This window comes from Mastigoproctus giganteus, chromosome 2 (assembly GCF_048544385.1).
Source record: "Mastigoproctus giganteus isolate SK-2022 chromosome 2, ASM4854438v1, whole genome shotgun sequence".
Lineage (NCBI taxonomy): Eukaryota > Metazoa > Arthropoda > Arachnida > Uropygi > Thelyphonidae > Mastigoproctus > Mastigoproctus giganteus.
Window position 1 is genome coordinate 244,346,001 of NC_143576.1, and position 22,865 is coordinate 244,368,865.

Below are 22,865 nucleotides of genomic sequence, written 5' to 3' on the forward strand. Positions count from 1 at the left end.
TCTACAGTAACTTCATCTTCCCCCGGGGCTTTCCGATTCTTCATTTTCTTCAATGCATGTTCTACCTCATCAGGAAGAATATCGGGTATGTCGTATGTGTTGCTACTTTGCAATCCATGTTCCCCACTGCTGGTATCATTCCCTCGCTCCTTGTATAATTCTCTATAGTAGTCTTCTGCTATTTGAATTATGCCTTCTCTGCTGTTTATAAGTACACCATCGCTATTCTTCAGTTTCGGTATCATTTGTCTTTCTGTATTACTGCTCATGGCTGCTGATTTAAATCCTTTGTTTTCCCTTAATGCTTGTTCTACTTTTCTTGTGTTAAATCTTCTTATGTCCTCTCTGAGTCTCTTTCTAATGGCTTTGCATAACTCAGTATACTCAATTTTCTCCCTGTCAGTGTTTTTCTTGCTCTTCATTTGTCGTCTTTGGTTCATCATGACAAGTGTTTCTTGACTAATTTTTTCTTCTTTGGATTTCTGTTTCCCTATAGGTTTCTTGGGCTTTATCACTTTCAGAAAGTTGTAATATTCCTCGTCAATATCTTGGTCCTGAGCAGTCTGCAGAAGCTCAAACTTGTTCTTAAGTTCCAGTACATACTGCTTTTTCTCCTCCTCTGTTATTTCAAAGACCTTTGTATTATTTACTCGGGTCAGTTTTTTCCTTTCCTTTCCTACATCTATATCAAGTGTACATCTTACCATTCTGTGATCACTTCCAACATTTACCTTATTCAGGACAGTAACATCATTCACAATATATCTTCTGTTAGTGAGGATGAAGTCGATTTCATTAGTTGTTAATCCATTTGGACTCTTCCATGTCCACTTTCTGTTCACCCTTTTCTTGAAAAAAGTGTTCATTACTGACAGTCCTTGAGATTCTGCAAATTCCACAAGTCTTTCACCTCTTTTATATGCCGACCGGGCTAGCCGAGTGGGTAAAGTACCTACCCGGCAACCCAAAGGTCGCGGGTTTGATTCCCGCCTCGGGCTTGGATCAAAGTACTGCAAAAACCTTGGGAGGTGCAATATGGCCACAGAAGCCGATGCGCCAACAACTACCAAAAAAAAAAAAAAAAAAAACCTCTTTTATTTCTTTCACCAATTCCAAAATTTCCTATAGTTCCTCTTTCTGCACTGTTTTGCCTTTTTCCAACCTTAGCATTGAAGTCCCCCATAATAATAGTGTAGTGGGTTTTCTGCTCATCTAGAAGACTCTCAATTTCAGTGTACATTTCTTCAACCTCTTCATCATCATGGCTCGATGTTGGTGCATAAATCATTATAATCTTTAGCTTGTACCTCTTAGAAATCTTGAGTATTAGTCTTGACACCCTTGGTGATGTACTTTTGAATTCCAAAATGTTGTTTTTTAAATCTTTATGGACCAGAAACCCAACTCCACCTTCACTCCTTTCACTGTTTCCATTGGTGTACAGCAGATTTCCACTTGATAGACTTATAAGTGACTCATTTCTTCTTCTTGTTTCAGCCAAACCGATGATATTCCAATTCACATTTTCTAATTCCTTTTCCAGCTCTAATATCCTGTCTTCACCGATGAGTGATCGTCCAAGCAAGACATAAAGGAATATATGATGCAAGTCTGATCAAAAAATGTTGGAATAATTTTTTTTTTCTTAATACAGTCCACATTAGCTGGGAAAATAGATATATACTGTAGTAATGACATGCATTTAAATATAAGAAATACAAGAAAGTTTGCATATGCTGCCAAGCCTGTTTCAAGCATTCCAGGAAATTAATAGCTAGGAGGGCACACATAGGTCAAATATTTAAAAACTTATGAATGGAGAAAGAAAATATTTTTTTATAAATTTATTAGAGAATTCTTAAAAAAAGTAGTATAGGCAGATTATACTGAAGTCCTCTGCCAATGCAAATAGCACAAAATGAAATTGTAGATATCAAAGACATACATAAAGATATTTTAATTCTAATATTACTGTATTTACCAATTATCTAACAGAGAATAATTGTGATAACTAGTATCATCATAAAGCAGCTCAACAACAAGCATAAATTATGTTAAAAGCAGTGTTAAACCCAGACATTGTGATTCCTGATGAGATGGATTCCTGGCAGATGAAAATCTTTACAGGGTAGAAAACTTTAAGAAGCCACTTCATTTTTCTAAATGGGTTTCTGTCCTGTGCAGTTAATTCTCTCTCAATTTTTCTTTATTAGACCTGGTGAAATTCAACATGAAATCTAGAACCACTGTCAACTGCTAAGCAGTTTTACTGTATGGGAGTTTAACTTACTTATTGAAAAACTTTGTGTACACTAAAAGTTACTTGATAACAATTCAGTTGGTTTTAATTAGTGTCCTTCATATATCACATTAATTCTGCCTTATTTAAAGAAACAAAAAAAATTATTTTGACTATATGATTGGCTATCATTTAGTTTTTGATTAAAGTTTGCCATTTGGTTTTGAATTTTACACTAATTAGGTATTACTTAAGTAAGCAGAAAAGGAAACAAAGTTCCACAAGAGGTTCATTAATGTGTTTTATTTAATTTTATTTTAAAATTCTTACATTCTTCAACTGCACTTCAACATAAGAAAAAACAACATAGTCTCAGAAAACATATATATTTGCTGAAACTTTCCAAAATCCCTTGAAACTAGGCATGCAGTAGAAGGCAAGCATTTGTAATCTGGGCATTTATATCCTTGAAACTTTATGATTTGATGTAAGATAGGAAGGAAAATTACTACACTTAAAGAGATGCAACTTGTTTCAGGACATGATGGAACCTATCCACTTAAGCAGAAAGAGAGGTCATAAGACCTTTAGTTGTAATAATAATAATAATAATTATTATTATTGTTTTCAGTTGACTAAAGAAAAATAATTAAACGTTGGAGATGTGTGAACTGTATCATGAAGGTGGTGTTTAAAGGTAAAAATGGATAACTAAAAACCTGTCAAGTAGCAGTAATGGCAAACGATGCAAGAAAGCAAGCAAGTCTGATTTTAGTACTACACTGGTGTGCAAAACTTAAGGACCAACACTATTTCTAAAGGTTACAACCACAAAATCAAATGAAACAGCCAGTGGCAATTTGCATAACTGTGGCCATTCAGTAGAAAGCTGGTGCACAAGCAAAAATTTAAATCAAGATGAGAGGGCTCACATAAACAGATAAAAGCAGCAGTTCAGCAGTTATGTATAAATTACCTTTTCTCTGGTATGGTGAGCACGATTGTTACAGATGTTCAATTGGTTTCATACAGTGCTACAGAAAAAAGAATGGCCAGTTGACAACAATTGGATGACTTTACCCAGTGTCGAATAATTGGGAAGCTTGAGGAAGGTCGAAAGGCTGCAGAGTTCGGTATCACCCATAGCATCATCTCACATGCGTTGTCAGCCTTCAGAATGGCAGGTACAATCGTTCGAAGGACCAGCCAGTGGTGGTCAGCCACAAAAAACAATGCCCAATGATGACCGCTATATAATGCTACAGGCGGGATCCATTGCAAACCAGCTGCACAGGACTTAGAATATCGTGGTTTACTGTGGCCAGGCGACGCCACAAAGTTGGACTGTTTGCCCGATGGCCAGTACCCTGTGTCCCTTTAACACCTGCCCATCAGAGACACTGTTTACAGTGGTGCATTGAACACAAGGACTGGACAGCAGTGCAATGGGGTAAGGTACTCTTTACTAACGAGAATAGATTCAATCTCAGCAGTGATTCTGGACGTCAGCTAATCTGGTGAGAGGTTGGCACACGGTATCACCTCGCAAACATCACTGAAAGGGATCGATATGGCGGTCGAGGTGTTCTCATCTGGGGAGGCATTATCTTGGATGGACATACACAACTCCAGATACTGGAAGGCTGTCTGTAAACGGTACACGCTACTGTACTGAGGTAATCCTTCCCCATGTGCATCTGTTCTGAGGTGCCACTGGCCCTGAGTTTGTGTTTATGGATGATAACACCACACCCCATCGCACTGCAGCTGTTGATATGCTTTTGGAAAGTGAGGACATTGTTTGTATGGATTGGCCTGCCCATTACACCAATCTAAATGCCATCAAACACATATAGGATGCTCTGGGGAGACGCCTAGCGGCACGTCCACACCCACCAGAAAATGTTCACCAGCTGAAGATGGCACTGACAGAGGAATGGATGACGTTACCGCAAGAACTTATCAAAAACATTGTTCTAAGTATAGACAGGTGGTGCAAAGCCTGCATCGACATTAGGGGGTGGCCATATCTCCTAATGAGGACCACCTCTTCCCTTTGTTCCATCTTTGACAGTGATGCATCTGTATCATGGCATCCAGTGCTATGTTGCCATTTTTGAATAAAGTCCCTCTGTACCGTTTCCATTGTTGTGTCGGTGTTGTTTCCTTCATCATTTCTGCACCTCACAAGATTCCTTTGGTATGCTTTTCCCATATCCAGGCCACTCCTATGAGAAGCTACATGTGAAAACCTGACTGGTCCTTAAGTTTTGTACACCAGTGTATTAAAACTAATGAAATTTATAATTATGGAATTTGTATGGTATCATCAAGTCAGGAATAGAATTATAATGAAATTACAGTGTGACTTTGTCAAGGGGAAATTGTATTTAACCAACCTGAGAAGATATTATAAGGGAGTCACAAAAAAATAAATGGTGGATCAGTAAAGATCTATATTCACCTAGAACATGGATTTGGATCCATATTCTATTACTGTGAAAATTCTGAAAAGAAATTTTCCATGAAAATGTACTTACTGTGGTTTCTAAAAACTTTCTTTTCTTTTCTTTTGTGTTGTTCTTTCTCTTAGTAGATGTCTGTGTTTACTTTTGGGTCACATGTGGAGGGGTTTCTAGAATTATTTTGGGCAGCAGTTGCACCTTATTTGCATGATTTCATGCTGCTGTGCTTCCCTTGGTGAGTGCAGGCTCTTGCTTCATTATTTGATTTTCACTATTATTTGAAAGCTTATAGTTTGCTTAATAATTTTTCTCATTTAATTGATTGGTAGTAGGTAACAATTAGCATCTCTATTTCATCTTGTTGTATTTAGCAAAAATTTTTAATTTTTTTTTTTAAATTTGCAGCCCAATTTTATTTTTTAATTTTCTTGCTACTAAAGTATGAAATTAAGAGGACTAAACAATAGCCTGATATTTAGTTATTTTAATTTAATGTATTTATTCAAAATTCCATATTAAAACCCACATACCTGCACTAAAAAGTAGTCTCCTTTATACCAGAAATAACTGGTCCGCCCCATGGATCAATTTCAAAAGTGGAGTCCTCCCACACAATTAAATTCAGTTCAATTCTGGATTCCCCATATAATTTTTGGTATTCATTAGTAACACTGATAATGGTATATTACAAGACTAATATTAAAGTCTATTGATATTAAAGGCCCAGCCTTTAGTTTCACAGCTTACATCCCCACAGGAAGAATTAAAAAATGTTTATAATTAATAATATACATAAATTTATTGTATGATACCACATAATTTGTCCACTCTTCGTGGACAAATGTTATTAGTGGAGTTCCCCAGGGGTCGGTGTTGAGTCCATTGTTGTTTTGTATATTTATCAATGATATTGATGAAGGTATATCAGGTTTAATGTCCAAATTTGCACATGATACAAAGGTTGGCAGGGTTGTTAACAACGATAAAGATAGTATGCTACTTCAACTGGATAGGAATTTTGATAGCAGGGACAGGAGGTGATTATCCCATTATACAAGGCAATGGTCAGGTCACATCTAGAGTACTGTGTACAGGTCTGGAGGCCTCATTTTAGGAAAGATGTAGAGTTGCTAGAATGAGTACAAAGAAGGGCAACAAGATTGGTGAGGGGAACACAGGGGTGCTCTTACCAAGAAAGGCTTAAGTTCTGCAAATTTCAGTGCCTGGAGAGTAGGCAACTGCAAGGTGATCTGATTGAGGTGTATACGGCCTTGAATGGGTTGAGCAAGCTGAATGCTGATGGGATTCTTCCTATTGCTCAGATTAAGAAGGCACACCTCCGTAGCCAGGTGGGAAGGAGCAGCAGTGCGTAGCACACGCTTCTTGATTAGACCGGGGTTCGAGCCCGTCACTACCAAATACGGAGGACGCGGAAAGGTCAGGGAATGACCACCGCATATTCCCGGAGCAATATGGCCTTAGTTGCTAATGCTCCTAAAAACCAAAACAACAAACAACAACAACAACAACAGATTAAGAACCTGAGGGGTAGAGATTCAAACTGAGAAAGACAGTTGTAGAACAGATGTGTGGAAATTTGCCTTTAGCCAGCGGGTAGTTGATTGGTAGAACAGCCTACCATCTTTTGTTGTGGAAGCTGCTAGCCTAAATAAATTTAAGGCTGAGCTGGACAGGCATTTGGAACGAATGGAGGGGTGAAATAGGAGGGTTTTTTTTTTTTTTTTTGGCTGATGCTGCATAAGCTTGCTTTCTTATATCATAAGCCTCTACTAATGCTAATGTAACAGAATACCAAAATCTTGTTGTTCTCATATCCATCTGTTACTAATATTATGATCTTAACCATAATATTTGTAATAGATGATTGTATATGACAGATATTTGCATTCTTCAAAGTGTGAAACATCCTCAATGCCATCAAGGTCATTGCCAATTCCAAATAACATGAAATATGGAAAATGTTTTGTGCTTCACTAACTTCATGAATTTTTCATCCATTCATGCATTTGTAAACCTGCTTCATTCATACTGTTGGGGTCAATCATGATCTGGTGCCTGGAATCAGTTAGTAATCACTCCTTACACATGAATGCTTAAAAGGGTTTGTTAACTGAGATGTCCAGTGGCTGTTGGCTAAGACTTTCTGGAATTACAGCTGACTAAACTTTTAATTCAGAAATTGTCCTTTATCTTGCTTCTGTTACATGTGATCTAAAATGGTCATACACTAAAAAAGCTAGCTTTTTTCCAGAAGACTGGATATTTTGACCATACTTTATCTAGCCATTGCTCCAGATAAAAACATCATTGTATGCACCTAGTGTACTTGGGATCATAAGATTTAGGAGAATTTTTGGTGACATTCTCCAAGAAAAAGTTGCATCTGTTGGTCTGGAAAATATGATATTTATAATTTTAGGCTTATGCTACATAAACTTTCTTTTTGTCAATACTATTATTCAAAGTTTGCTCAAAGTCACATTTTAACCATTTGTTGTGTACATTAAGATTTAAGATGTGAATTAAGATTTCAGACAAGTTCCATTTTTGTGGGCTGTAAAATTTCTTAATATATACAACTTAAATGAAGAAGAGAGGCTTTCTGGCATTTGATATCTCTGAGACAGAATTAAAATCACCAGAAAACCATCGATGTCAGATAACAACCGTGGTTTCATCAAATATATTCTCATTTAAAACTTGAATCACAAAAGCTGTCTAAAAACTAGATTCCCTTAGAAATCCCAATGTAGTTTCAATGTCATCTCAAGGTTTTTCTATTCTTGTTCGGCAGTGATGAACAAAAAAGCAAGCTAAAAGTGAAGCAAAAATCTATATATATAATAGTAATAGAGGTAGTTAAGAGAGGTTGCAGATATATTTAGAATAGATGTTCATGATGCATTATAGACCTGCAGTAATACTATACATAGTAGAAAGAGCCCAATGACTATAAAGGAATGCAGATAATCAGATAAGGAATGTGGTAAAGGGAGAGGAGGTAGTTATTTGTTATTTGGTTTTTAGGAGCATTAGCAACTAAGGCCATATTGCTCTGGGGATATGCGGTGGTCATTCCCTGACCTTTCCACATCCTCTGTATTTGGTGGGCACGGGATCGAACTCCGGTCTAATCAAGAAGTGCATGCTACGCACTGCTGCTCCTGGCTACAGAGGCATCAGAGGAAGTAGTCTAATGAAACCAAAAGTCAAAACTATGGAATAAAACAAAGGTACCTGTAAAATAAAAATAAAATAAAATATAGAATGTACTTAATGCTGCAAATTAGATTATTTTAACGTCTACTTCAAGGGTCAACCATCAAAACCAAGGGAAATGCAGCAAGAAGTAAAGCCTCTGTAACAGAGAACTTACTTCTTGCTGCATTATATTACTTTCATTTTACAGTGCCTTTGTTTTATTCCACAGTTTTGACTTTCCGTTTCGTTAGACTACCTCCTCTCCCTTTACCACATTCCTTATCTACATCTATATATATATATATATATATGTGTGTGTGTGTATGTGTGTATATAGATAGATAAGTAGATAAGGAATGCAGATAAGTAGATAAGGATATATTACTGAAGTCAAATTGGAAGTATATAATGCCAAGAACTTATAACTTATAAGGTTAAGTTAAACAAAAACTGATGTAAAACATGAATAAATCATATAAAATTGATGCATCTGAAACCTACTGTCATGAAAATAGTTTGGTTTTCTGAAATGGTAAGAAATATCAGAACACATACCCTGATGAGCCAAAACATTATGCCCACCTACCTAATATGATGTTGGTCTTCCACATGCAGCAATGATGTTTAGTTTGGTGGTAGATATCAGAGTGACAAGCACATGGATGACTGGACTCAGGGTGCATCCAGGTGCCATCACTTCCCCAGGTAAATGACGTACATGTACAAAGCCTTCCACATGGTACAACAGGAAACGTGATTCATCAGACCAGATGACCTTCTTCCAATCACTCAAGGTCCAGTTTTGATGCTCGCGTGCCCATTGTAGGCACTGTTGCCAGTGAACCGTGGTTAGCATGGGCACTCAGAGAGGCCCATTTTCAGCAGGGTTCGATGTACTGTGTGTTGTGACACATTACTCCCGTCACCAGCATTCCAATTACTGGTGAGTTGCGCCACAGTCGCTCTTCTGTTGCCACGTACCATCCGGAAGAACCTTCGCTCACCTCTAGCATCGATGAGCCATGGTCGTCCAACACCTTGCCAGTGGTTCGTGGGTTCCCCCTCCTCGGACCACTTTCAGTAGGTACTAACTAGGGCTGACCATGAGCATCCCACCAGCCATGCCTTTTCGGATATGCTCTGACCCAGTCGTCTGGCCATTACAATTTGGCCTTTATCAAACTTGCTTAAGTCCTGCCTTTCCCATCTGGAGAACAAGAGTAACACTGATTAATGGAGCTCAGTAGCAGGTGTTTTTTATACCATGTCCCAACCTGTGCACGCACCACAATTCACCTGCAGTTGCTTTGATTTGCATAAAGACTCGCTGGTCATAATGTTTTGGCTCATTTAGAGAATAAAAATTATACATACTAAACCTAATACTTATTTACAAAAGCACATTAGTGATAAGATAACATTTTAATAATCACAACAGAGCACTGTAAATTGTTTGGATAGAGAGGGTGGTGGTAGGGGGAGGATTTCAGACTATTAGGATTTCAAGTTCTTGTTGCTTAAGATGGACAATTTCAGACCACTGTCTTTGATGAAATATCTGCTAAAAAAAATTACACATTTATTACACATATGATTCAAAAATATTTGCCTTGCTACTCTCAAAGCTATTTCTACTCATATAAACTGAAATACTTCAATTTAACTTAATGAAATAAATTTGACTTAGGCTTTTAAATAAAATTTTTAGCAGGGAAACAGGCACTTCTTATCTTTTTGGAAACTTTATCTTAATGAAAAAAAAAAATAAATTTCAATAGTTTGCTCAGTCCATTAAAATTCTCAATCTGCTGAAGCCAGATTTTCATAGTAAGATATATTCCATGATCAAGATGGGAGGTAGGCCAATCTGAAATTTCAGCTTTTAGAGAACCAACATTTTGCTATTTGAACTTTTTTAACAGAGTAACTAGAACTTGAATAAATCAAACATAAATTCATAAGACAATAAATGTATTTTTAAAAAAGAAACTAATGTGTACTTCAGAGAATGCTTTTGTGAGCTAGCATCTCATGCTTAAATAATTTTTATAAATAATGTGATGTTTTCCTCTTGAAATTAAATTATGATTTGCAATCAAGTAAAACTTCAGTTAAACAAACTATATGGACAGCCTATCCACAAAATCTCTTCACCTGTCAAACTCTAAAGAAATACACATAGTTGCTAAAGTTACCAAACATCATTAAAAAGTGCTGTACTATGAAATAAAAAACATAAAATGTTGGAATGCTGTATTTTACTGTACTTATTTGCATGGAACAGAAGATCTGGAAATTTTGTGATGTGTTGTGCAATGGAAGTGGAAACTTTGACTGCAGCTTAATTTGGAGTAGACGTACTGAAGTTTCAAATTAATCACTACTGAAGTCTGATGTGTTCATCAGGCTGATGGAGAGCAATGACAAAGAAAATCTCTGGATTCCTAGCACTCTGCTTTACTGTGAAAATATTTTTACTGATGAAAAGTACCATGACACTGAGGCAGTTATGTCATTGTGTCCTGTGCAAAATGCATGATTCAGTGGACACTGACTGTTAAACTGTAGTCGGTTAAAGGTTACTGTATATATTTGTAGAATGGCAATTAATTATTTATTATTCTAAACTCTATATAATATATTCTCTGGCCACCATGACTGAGTGGCCTAGCAATGAGGGCACAGAAGTATACACATTTCAGTGACTGTGGTCCAAGACCACGTGGCTACCAAATACAGTGATATTCTTGTATTCTCTCTCTCTCTCTCTTTCTCTCTCTCTCTCCTTGTGAACTCCTCTGGCCTTATGTGGTTGTCCTCGAGTATAAACACCAAATTTATTTTATTTTATTTTTATTTTTTATATACCTTCTACAGAGCAATGTTTATTCTGTTGACAAACAAAGCTCTTCATTCTATTCTAAAAACTTATTTAACAAATTAACCAATCAACTACTTCAAAAATAAGAATACTTTTGTATATAAGATAAACTAAAGAAATTTTTACCAAAAGTTATTACAATTACTTTTTATGGTCTTTATACTCATGTGAATAAAAAGACCACAGTCTTTTTATTCACATACTTAAATTACTATTAACCATACTTAAATGACTATTAAGTCATTTAAGTATTAATCATACTTAAATGACCACCATATTTAATGGCTGTCCACCACACTTAAATGACTAATGACCACCACACTTAAATGACTATTAAGTATGTATTAAAAGTGCTTTGCACTTTTAATACATACTTAATAGTCATTTAAAGCATATTATAATTTGCTTTTCACACTTCCTCAACTAATTAACCAAACAGAATGGATAGCTGCAATAACAATGTGCCACTTTTAAGAGGTGAATGTGCCATACAAGTACCCCTGGTCTACACGCATGCAATGAAAACATCCTTTTGATTGAACACATTTTGCTGAGATTTTGCATTTCAGTTCCTTAATGAAATTTATTTATGTTAGTAGTGGCATACAATGTAAGGAAGCAACCTTATACAGCATCAGCCAAAAAAAAATAAATAATAAATAATTAAAAAATATAATAATAATAAAACCATAATAAATAACAATACAACAAAAATAATACTACAACCTTCCTTCATAAATATTTCGTGAAAATTACAATTTGCAGAAATTCAAGTCTAATGTCAACGAGTATCTTCTTTCATCTACTCAACCTTCAATGCATGGTATGGTACTAAGTATTATAGGTTCTAATACCTTTCTTGTTTCGGGTTTTCATAAAAAAAATAATAAATAATAATTAAAAAATATAATAATAATAAAGCCATGGCAGAGGGAGAGAACTATAAATATCTGGGAATGATTCAAACTCAAGAGTTAGAATACAAGGAGATCAAGATACACCTAAGAAATATCATCAGAGACTGAGGAGCCTGCTAAAAACAAAGCTGAATGGCAGGAACATGGTCAGAGCCATAAACATCTATGCAGTCCCAATACTAACATATGTCTTTGGGATCATAGACTAGACCAACACTGAGCAGCTGCAGGAGATTATGACATCGACCAGGATAATGATGACCAAGAGCTAACACCACCCAAAGTCAGCCATTGAGAAACTGACCATAGTCCAGAAAGAAAGAGGGAGGAATTTGACAGATCTCATTGAACAACAGAAGAAGGTGATTAAGAACCTAAGGGATTACTTCCAGGAAAACAAAGTGCCAGTCTACCAAGCCACAAGGAAGGTGGACAAATGGCACGCACCACTCAACCTTAACAAGGAAACAACAATCACACATACACAAAAGAAACAAAGACAAAAAGATGGATGAAGTAGGTACTCTATGGTAGACACTACAATGACCTCCATCAAGACTGCATAGATAAGATGGCTTCCAACATATAGCTCACAAGTGGGAGGCTCTTCTCCGAGATCAAAGGATTCATGCTCACCATCCAAGACCAGGTAATCAACACCAGGAACTATAGGAAATACATCATCAAGGACCCTGGAGCAACAAATGGTACATGTTGATGATGCTACCAGTCCCCAAAAACAATACTGCATGTCACCGCAGGATGACATGCAGGATTGTTTTTGGAGACAAGTGGCATCAGAAGCTAGCGCAAAAATAGTAGTTGATCAAAGAAAGTGTATTGTATTACAAATACGAACCCCAAGCTGTACTAGAGATCCATACATACAAACTATACTAGGACCGTGCCATAATAATGGACAAGATAATCCTACACAACAGACCAGACATAACCCTCATCAACATGAAGGAAATAGCTACCTACCTGATCGATATAGTGGTACCCAACACCTGCAACCTCAAGAAAACCTGTGCAGAAGAGATCAGCAGGTACACAGATCTAAGATAGGAAGTCAAAGAAATGTGGCACATGGAACAAGTAATAACCATCCTGATCACTGTGTCAAACACTGGCATGGTGTCAAAAAGCCTCCATAAGAACCTAGCAGCAATAGCTCCAGAACACTTACTCAAGAATTCCAGAATTTTGTGATCCTGAATGCCTGAAGGATAATTAGAAAGTTCCTCAACACAACTAACTAACCCATGCACTTGGTACCAGTATCTGATAAAAAAAAAGCCATAAGGAGAAACAAGTCATAATAATACATAAATAAATAAAATAAAACTACTCACATCATTTACCCATCCTCTCTCAAAATGTGTCTAATCCTTCTTAAATTTACTCAAAGTACCCACTTCCACAACACCAGATGGAAGTTTGTTCCAGAACTCAATTATTCTGCCTGAAAACATATTTTTGCACTTCTATTTTGCAGCTATCATTTTTCAATTTATGTTTCCTTCATTCACTTTTTGTACACATTGAATAATTTTGAACATCTCTTTCTTGTATATATTTTTATTTTAAATTGGATAAAAATATATGTGACAAAGTGATAATACCAAATTATTCCAGTGTGCCACTATATTAGCCTGTCATGACACATAAGATTTGATTTTTTTGGCGCAAAAAAACAGCAACGTTATAGTGACACATAAGAATATGCCATGATAAACAGTAGGCCATAAACTTATTTTTTTACAAAAATAAGTTCTGGAGAACATCTCCTCTCCATTTGTATTAGAGCCTCCCACTTAATTATTTAAACTTAATCTGTTCAAGGTTTGAGATTTCATAAAAAAAACCAATGAATTATTAAAATCTTAAGTATTACTAACAATATTTATTAATGAGGTTCTGGAACAGTGTTCTGGCATATTCCCCTGTGTGAACATATTATATTCCAATAATTATAAAAACTGAACTACAGGAGCACACTACGTATGATATGGTCAACCAAAACTTTATCAATCCATTTAACATTACTGAGGTGTAATGTTAAATTTTTTAAAATTACTTAACACCACATTTCTTAACTTACAGTATTAAGAAATGCTGCCAAATACTAAAACATAGAGATGCCATAATGAATAAGAAAAGAATGAATGCTAACAAGTATTCTATTTAAATTCACTCTGTCAACAGATCATCCTTACAGATGTTTTCTAAGAAAAATTCCAATATTATTGGAAATTTCTTTTTTCCCATTATGAAATGTTTTGCTTGTATAAATGCATTTTAATGAAGGAAAAATAATGTAGTAGCATCTCTTTATCATCATTCATGCATTATTTCATGAGTATATTTTTTCTCATATGTGATGTATAAAAAAATTAAGAAAAATATTATAATCTATGTATACAAGATAGCATTCCCAATGCATATCAATCAAATCAATGAAATGCTGATTACAGAGGTGGGCTGAGAAGCTGAGTGGGTGGGAGAATGTGCATCTAATTCTCAGCTTGTACCTAATGACAAGTTTTTACTAACACTTAATACTTCTAATTAATTTAAAGGAACAAAAGTTTTCTTTCCAGTCTCACATCCATTCCTAATTTATTGGTTAAATTTGATTTTTAGAGATTAATCTAGAATGTTCTTAATTAACCTCAAGAGTTAATTACAAGAACAATGTTTCTAACGTATCTGACATTCAGAGAGATGCAAAAAATCATAAAACAAAAAGGGACAAAAGAAAGAATGAAAGAAAAGCGAAGTCAATTTAAGTGTGAGCTATTTTTATGCAGATAGAGTAGTTTCACAGCATGTGACTAGCTAAGAGGTACAAGGCCAACTTACTAATTAAAATGAATAAGCATTCAGTCTTATTGATTAGTTTGGTAGCCAAGAATGCTTAGCATGACTTCAGGGTGGTTGTTCAAAACAGTTTTTTCTTCTCATAGCAGGCAATCGCTTTCTTACAAGAAGCAATTCCACCAACTTGATATATTTACTGAAATTGTTTGCACGAACAAAAGTCTCTTATCACAAAATTCATTAGTTTTGTGTGCAACATTCTTGTACATGTGCAAGTATTATTAGCTTTAAGAATATTATATAACATAAATTAAAATAAAATTTTGGTTTTGTGTGTGGCTGTGTTTTTTTTTTTTTTTTTTTGTTTTTATTTTTACTAAGTACACATCCAATTTTTTATAAAAAAAACATTGCTTATATACTCTGAAAACTAATTCCCTACATTTCCTGTTGCTGAAAAGAAAACCAGAAAATTATTTGCAATAACGAATTAGATTACATCATGAGTATGGTGTCATTACAGACAGAATTATATTCATTACTGTTTTTTTTTTACTATATCATTTGTTTTGTTTTATCAGCAATGGAGGACGTCATCAAAGCAAAGTCTCAGATAACTTTTTTTTTTTTTTTTTCATTTTTTTCAATCTTTATCTTAAATAAAATATGCTGGTTGTAAAATTATTAAAACTATTATAATTTTTAATTATAAAAAACACATTTGATAAATATGTAAAAATTTTGAAGTAAACTCACAATCTAAATCAAGTAAGTAATTAATGAGATTCCTGGCATTGGTATTCTCCACAAAATTATAAGTGATGTTTACTTTTGTGTGCTACGATTAACCAAAATAAGCTTTGTGATTTGTATTCATCAGTCCCTGTGCTAGACGATCAAGTAATGATAAAATGGTACATATTCGGTAACACACCTTTAATATTTCAGTTTCAGTTTAATTTTAGTTAAAATCTAACTAAAATTTTTGCCCAACTTTAAAGCAATACTTTAAACGCACAGAAACAAAAAATATAGTACTACTGAAAGCCTCATATGCTGGCTGTTAATCTACATTATACTGAACTCGCATAAAGCCCAAAACAATTTTGACTATACTTATATTGAATTTAAAGATGAATGCATTAAAAATGAAGTGATGCAGCTAAATCTTAATTTCATCAGCTGGCATACTTCAAGTTTCAAAAATGAACAGATTTGCATTTGTAGTTTTTGAGAGCTCTGTTTCAATACTATTTTCAGATAACAATCAGAATTCTCTATTAGTCAAGGCAATCTACCAGTAGCAGATTGCAAAAGCATGGAATTGAGGATGATCAATTTGTTCGATTAATAGAGAGGCTCCAAATAGTGACAAAATATGTTAGCAATGATCTTAGCTTTTGTTTATGGCACAGATTCTTAATAAAGGAGGCTTGCTTCTCTTTGGATGCGAGAGCTAGATGTCCCAATACAGAATTTTTGTGGTGTATTTACTTCAATTTTTTTTGTTTAATTTTTCAAACATAAAATGGTAGCCTATTCATTTAGGTTGTTTTAATGCATAGAAAAAAAAAAAAAAAAAAAGATAAACTTCAGCCATTATCAATCCACTGCAGGATGGAAGTCTCAACAATTCATGTTGAGAAAAATGGACCATAATCTGTCACGCTGGTCCAGTGCAGGTTGGCAGTTCAACCATATTTAGCAGTCAGGGGCTTGAACCCTGGTCTACTTAAAGAGCTTGTACTACTACACTCAGAGCCGGACCAAGGTATTTCCATGCCCTGGGCAGAATTGTTTTTGGGCACCTTCTTACTAAAGACATATATTTCTTCCCTCATTCTTTTTCTGTGTTTGCCGCTCCAGGCAAAGCCCATGCCTTAATCTCGCACTGACTGCAATCATGCTCCTGACCTCTTGGCTACAGAGGCCTCTAATGCATAGAATGTTTCTTTTAACAAGATCTTTAAAAATTGAATTTTCTTACCATGTATTTTATTTTCAATTTCTGAAATTAGAATATGAGAAGTGAGGCAACAGGACAAAAGGAAGGGTGGTGGCCTTTGGGAAAAAAAAAACAAGGTTAAGAACCCTGGCTTTGTAGGAATATGAGTATTTAAACCACAAGCTTTTAAATTTAACATAATCCATGTATTTACATCACAATTCAATTAAATATTGCAAGTTCAATAAGATAAAACTGAAAACAGTAATGTTCAACTCAATTACTTGGTTTTCAACGTAGTTAATTAGAAATAAATTATATCTGGATGTAATGGATTAAGTATTCCAATTTCATTTTTTGTACTAAATGTTTTAACAAACAATTTTAATAACATTGATGGCCAGTGAGTGAATGACTTGATTGGTCACACAGAATGACTGCCTTGAATCATTGTGCAAAGCCATAGTCACTGAACTGTCTTTGCAGCAATATTAACATCTGACATACCACTGCTCCAGTTATAACAAAATGCCCATATCCTTCAATGTACAAAACTAACTCAATTTCGCAGAATCTGAGTCTACCAAAGCGCAGCATATTCAAATAGAAATTTGTAGAGAATTTAGCATTGCTGAAGTAGAACTATAAAATTATTGGTCCCTTTTGTCAAGGCAGAAAATCTATTAAACTGGTATAAAGAAAACAAAATCATTTATCGCAGGCATTACAAATTAGTCCAAAACTAATACATGAAACTGAAGCATAGTTACTGCTTCAGTTTCAACTGAGAAAATATTCTTAAAAGAGGTGCAGATGATCACTGAAGTGTATCAGGTTGACAACGAACAAAGTGTCTAAAATCATGTTTCTTAATCAGTATGTTTAGATCAGATGAAGAAGAGGATGGGGGCTAAGGTGCTATGAAATTTTGAGGTCCCCAAATACTGGTGGTCCCTAGACACATGTCTATTGCACCTATGCATAAAACTGCTACTGTTCTTAACTTGAATATAAAAAAATTCTTTAAATTTAAAAAAAAAAATTTTATAGTACTTTTTATTGTGTATTCTTTATCCTCTTTTTGTACTAAATTTATGGTCTTTATGCATTATTTTATAGTATCTTCATAATTAATAAGCAATTACATTATGAATTTTTATTTCTCGGTACATTAATTGCGATTCACGAAGAAATCAAATAAAAACACCAAGGTGTTTCCTATATATTAAGAATAATAATAATAAAAAAAAACCTAATAAAATAAAAGAAGGTGCAGCCAAAGTCATAGGCAAACAAAGTGATCATGTTCTTGATTCAAATTTTAAAAATAAATATTGAAATAAAATGTGGAACCAATATGTGGAATATGGACAGAAGAGATAAGGGTAAATTATGCACTTTTAAATCACTTTTTTTCTCTTTATACACATATCTCTTCACAAGCAACACCACATTTATCAGTCTTCATAACAATACACACTTAAGTGTGCATGCACGGACTGTCTAAAGCTCACAATAACCACATTAAAACTACCGTACATTTAATCTATGCATTTCTTTTTTTCCCACACAATTTGTAAATTGTATAAAAAAAGAAAAATTTTAATTTCTTACTTTTCAAATTAAACTAATTAATATTTTAATTATTAAAATTTTACATTATATTAATTATTTTAATTATTAAATTTTAAAATCAATTTTATTAAAAATTTAAATTAATTTTAATTAAAATTTTAAATCAATTTAAATTAAAATTTTAAATCAATTTAAATTAAAATTTTAAATTAATTGAAATTTTAATTTTTTTGGAAAAATAAAATTCCTACCTGTTGCTGTTGAAGAAATAAAGACTGTTGCTGTTGAAGAAGCTGCTGAAGTTGGACAGGGGAAGGAACAGGCTGTTGTAAGAGCTGCTGCAGTTGCTGCTGAGCTAAAAGTTGAGAGTTCATCATTAGCAGAGATGGTATGGTGGCTGTAGTGTCGCTAGCAGATACCTTCCCACAGGCCGTCCTGGCCCGCTTTGTTCCTTGTGTTTTGGAGCCCTACAATGGAAAAGTAAATAATTATACCCAATCCATTGGGAAAAATGATGTGTTAAAGACTTCACTTTGTGTAGTTGGTTGGTTTTTGGTTTTTTTATGGGGCAAAAATAACTACAGTTATGAGGTCACATCACCATTGTGTAGCAAAGGAGGTACACACAACATGGGAGATACAATAGAAGACTGCTGATGGTGTTGTAACAACTGACGCATTCATGCATGCTCAAGTAAACTTGGAGAGAGCTAGAGTATCATCTTGATATTCTCTGGATGATACATGGGGCTCATAATTTCCCTGACAACAGAGTTACTGATAATAGCTGCATCCTGTGAGATCAACACATCCTGCTGTGTAGGATGTATTTGTGTCATGTGGTACACAAGGGTAGTGTTCAGTGTTTTGCTGGGAAGCAGGGCTGTGAAAATTGGGGGTGCATTGGATGCACAGTACCAGGGCCCCTGATCCAGGGGGGCCCAATTGAAGGAGCCATCAAAGTCTCAACATAACTAAATGAGGCCCCTTAACCCCTTTTGCATCCAGGTCCTCAAGTACCTTTGCACAGCCCCGCTGGACAGCCAAGTGTTTGATGGTTCCCCTCTTTTATTCCTTTGAGGGCATCGACCCTGTTCTTCAAATTCTCATATAAGCCCATCAGAATGCTGAACTGGCACTTAATTTCCTCACATTCCCTGCAACAAAGGCACACAAAGACATCCTCTTTGTGAGATAACTCACAAAAAAAGATGGCAAGAAGCATGTACTATAAGATATATTCTTCACAATAAAGCAAATCCCATTAAAATACATCTTCTCTTTCTCTATTCACAGCCACTCAAAATTGTAAGGTTTTCATGTGGACACCCTGTATAACAAAGTTATCTTATGCATCTAATTCCTTTGTAGCTACCTCATAATACTTTAGCTGATTAGTCTGACAAGTTCTCTTTAGTATTTATTTCACTCAAAATTCAGCAGCAATATTCATCTATCTTATATCATTGTAATTATTGTAATAAATGCTAAATAAATGAATGTTCCCTGATGGGTGAGTTGATGGAGTAATACAGAGCAACCTTTGTACCAACTGCACTCATTTTGTGTATATATATATTTTTTATTTTTCATCCCAGAAATAAAAACCTAGCATGTAACTGAAGTGAAGATCAGGCTGCTCAATTGTACTTTTAGGTTATCCCGTAATAAAATACAGTAATAACATCTTAAAGCAGCCTACTTTGTACAACATGGAAGTTTATAGTTTGGGAAGTGCTTGTACATTTAACTGTCTATTGCTTTAAATATGTCACCTGTGAGAAATGCATTGTGCCCACATTCAGGGGTGTATTCGGTGGTGGGTACAGAGGGCATATGCCCCCTTAACCAAAAATTTGAAATTAAAGAAACAGAACGCAGAAGGCATTCTAAAAAAAACTCAAAACCCTGTTTGCCATGTCCCCTTAGGATGTTACCTGGATGGCATCCTCCCCACTTAGGATGATACCTAGATATGCCACTGCTTACATTTAACATTCCAAAACCACAGAGGGGGCAAAGAAAACTCTTTCATTAAAAAAAAAAGGAAAAGAAAAATATCAAATAGAGGTAAGGGTGAATAAATTTCCCCTTACTTCTGAAATATACTGTAATTGAAAAACAAACTGAAACAAAGAAATGCATCATATCTGCATAACAGAATTTATTTTTAATCTCTATATATTTTCAAAATATTCATATTTGTTTTTTTTAATAATTATTGTGTTATATACTCAAAATCCACATTTCATTCTGAAAAAGTTGACGTCCTACTTTTCCTTTGGGATTATAAAAGGAGGATGCAAACTGTTGGTGACGAAACTACAAGTTCTGAGCCCCCATGACTTGGTCCCTCCTACTCCTTAATAATCAATCTAAATCAACCATTTCTTCCAGCAGTGGCACACATGGCGATAAGGCAGTTTTGCCATTACCAATTTTAATGTCCTCTTTTTTGGATTTTAAAATATGGCAACCCATCTTTTAAGATCCAGGAACTAAAAAAAAAAAAGTTGCATATAAAAAAATAATAAATTAACACTGCGCCACCACGGCCACTGAGACTTTTATAATTGACTTGAATATTAACAAATGAAGTCATATTATTAAAATGAATTATAAATTCCGATTCTGTACCCTCTCTTCCTTAACCACACTGCTAAAAATTTGGAAGAAAAGCTCCATTTCTTTAAAAATTTCAGAAATTGCTTAAATATTCTTCCGAACGTTTGTACCAAGCTTCATGTCAATAGGTTAAACCAGTGGTTATCACTTTTATATATAATTCTTTTCTAATTCATTTCTATATAATTTTAATATTTCTATATATAATTTTAATTTATTTCTATATATAATTAATAAAATTCATATCTAATTCTTTTATTTTAAATATGTAGAATTTAATTTATATATATATATATATATATATAAGCGTATCGCTTGTGGCACGTAGGTTAACGAACAAATATTCGTCCTTTCAGAATCACTGTTGTAATGAACTCGCTAGCATCCCTACCTATGTGTGGTATCTAACACTAAAAGATAAATATAAACAGTAGATTCCCCTGAAACCCAGGTCGTAATTTATGACATTAGCGTGGAACTACAGTTCCGCTTTTATTATCCAGAATTACACCTCCATTGACAAGGGCTGCGCGTATCGCTTGTGGCACGCATTACGCAAGTTGACCATCCTCTGTTAAACCACTTTCCTGTACATCTGTTAAGTATTGCCACACAAATTCCACCTCACGGCTACCCATTACTTGAACATCATGAGGGGAAGTTTAGGTAAACACTTCTTGAGTACACTACACGAGTTTTTAATCCCCTCAGGTATTTTATTTGATAATCGAAAGCGCCTGAAATGTTGATGCCAATGCGTATATTATCTAACTTATTATGACTAGATAGGCACCAGATCGACTTGTACCAAAACAGAACGAAATAATGAACAATGTATATGGTGAGATGCTTTAAATAAATAAACATATAAATAAATAAATTTTCGTTTATATTCTAAACGGCCATTGCAGCCAGAGTAGCTACAGTTTCACTGTAACTATTTTATTGAGGCAGATAAGCCAGCGCCGGAGGCAATGAAATCGGAAGTGGGCCTAAAGCCTCCTCAGGCACAAAAACATATGCTGAAAATTTCGTAGCGATCTGACTTTTCCGATTCAAATAATGCCCGAAACATACTTTTATTTATATGTGGAATGTGGAGTGGAATTGAGTAAAACCTTCCCAGGGAACAAACTATCCATCGAACGTCTACGGAATGTGGAGTGTTCCCAATAGTTATAGCAACTACATAGGAGTTATTTCAACGATTGCTATATAATTATAAACTCCAAATACTATTCTACATGTAGACAGGTTACTAGAGAGTATCCCCAAGGTTCAATACTGGGACCTTTGATATGGAACTTGGTGCAGACTGCAAGGCTGGTTAGGTAGATCGTTTGATAATTGCAGAGTTATAGCATTTGTTGACGTTTTGACAATTAGTATCAGTGGTAGATCAAGATTGAAGCATGAAGAAAATGCAGCTATTGTCCTTTCAGATAATAACAATTTAAAAATTAGCATGTCTAAAACTAAAATGATGGTTTTAGATCGCCATTGGATTTTTATCGTCCACCTCAAGTCAGCATTAATGAATACAGCTTCCATTTGTTAAGGAAAACAGATGCTTGGAATTTATCACAGGCTTACTTTCTTCCCACGCCTTAATTATTTAATGGATAAAGTTAAAAAATGTACAAGTTCAATAGGCAAAATTTCTAGATCAGACTGGTTTGTCGAGGAGGACACTAATTATTTTGGCATTATTTATTATAATGCAGTTTTTATTCTTATTGTAACATATCACCCCAAGGGCTCACATCTGGTGAGTTTGGGCTAGGAACACCCAGGGTTCTGAGATGGTATCATCATTCTTATCTTTTTGGTGATTCCCTTCTACTTCTGACTCTCTCACTCTCTCTCTCTCAGGGTAACTCGGAAATTTTTTTTAGCTGGTGCAGCATAAGCCTCAGGCTTCCTTGCACTATATGGCTAATAATAATAATAATAATATGCTGCTGCAGCATAGAGTCATATGAAAGGTGTAGTATGGTTTAGAAATAAATTAAATTCTCTTCAATTCAATGTTATCTGTAGTTAGAAGAGTGTGTAGAAGGGTCTCTAACGTGACTTTTCAGGTATTTGTGTAACTCTTCCTTTAGAATTACATCTTACTTATCGAGGACTGTATTATTACGTCATGGAACAAATTCCAAGAACTCCTATGGAT

General features: G+C 34.8%; 1 protein-coding gene across 7 annotated transcripts in view; it reads right to left on the reverse strand.

Annotated features, from left to right (window-relative positions):
* The window catches only part of LOC150090338 (forkhead box protein P4-like), a 482,373-nt gene that overhangs the window by 140,442 nt on the left and 319,066 nt on the right, over nt 1–22,865 (reverse strand). For all 7 annotated transcript variants that reach the window (XM_090389816.1, XM_090389817.1, XM_090389811.1 and 4 more), the window contains one exon: nt 18,319–18,534. In XM_090389816.1, coding sequence (XP_090245942.1) covers nt 18,319–18,534 — 216 coding nt within the window. The remainder of the gene's footprint in view (nt 1–18,318; nt 18,535–22,865) is intronic.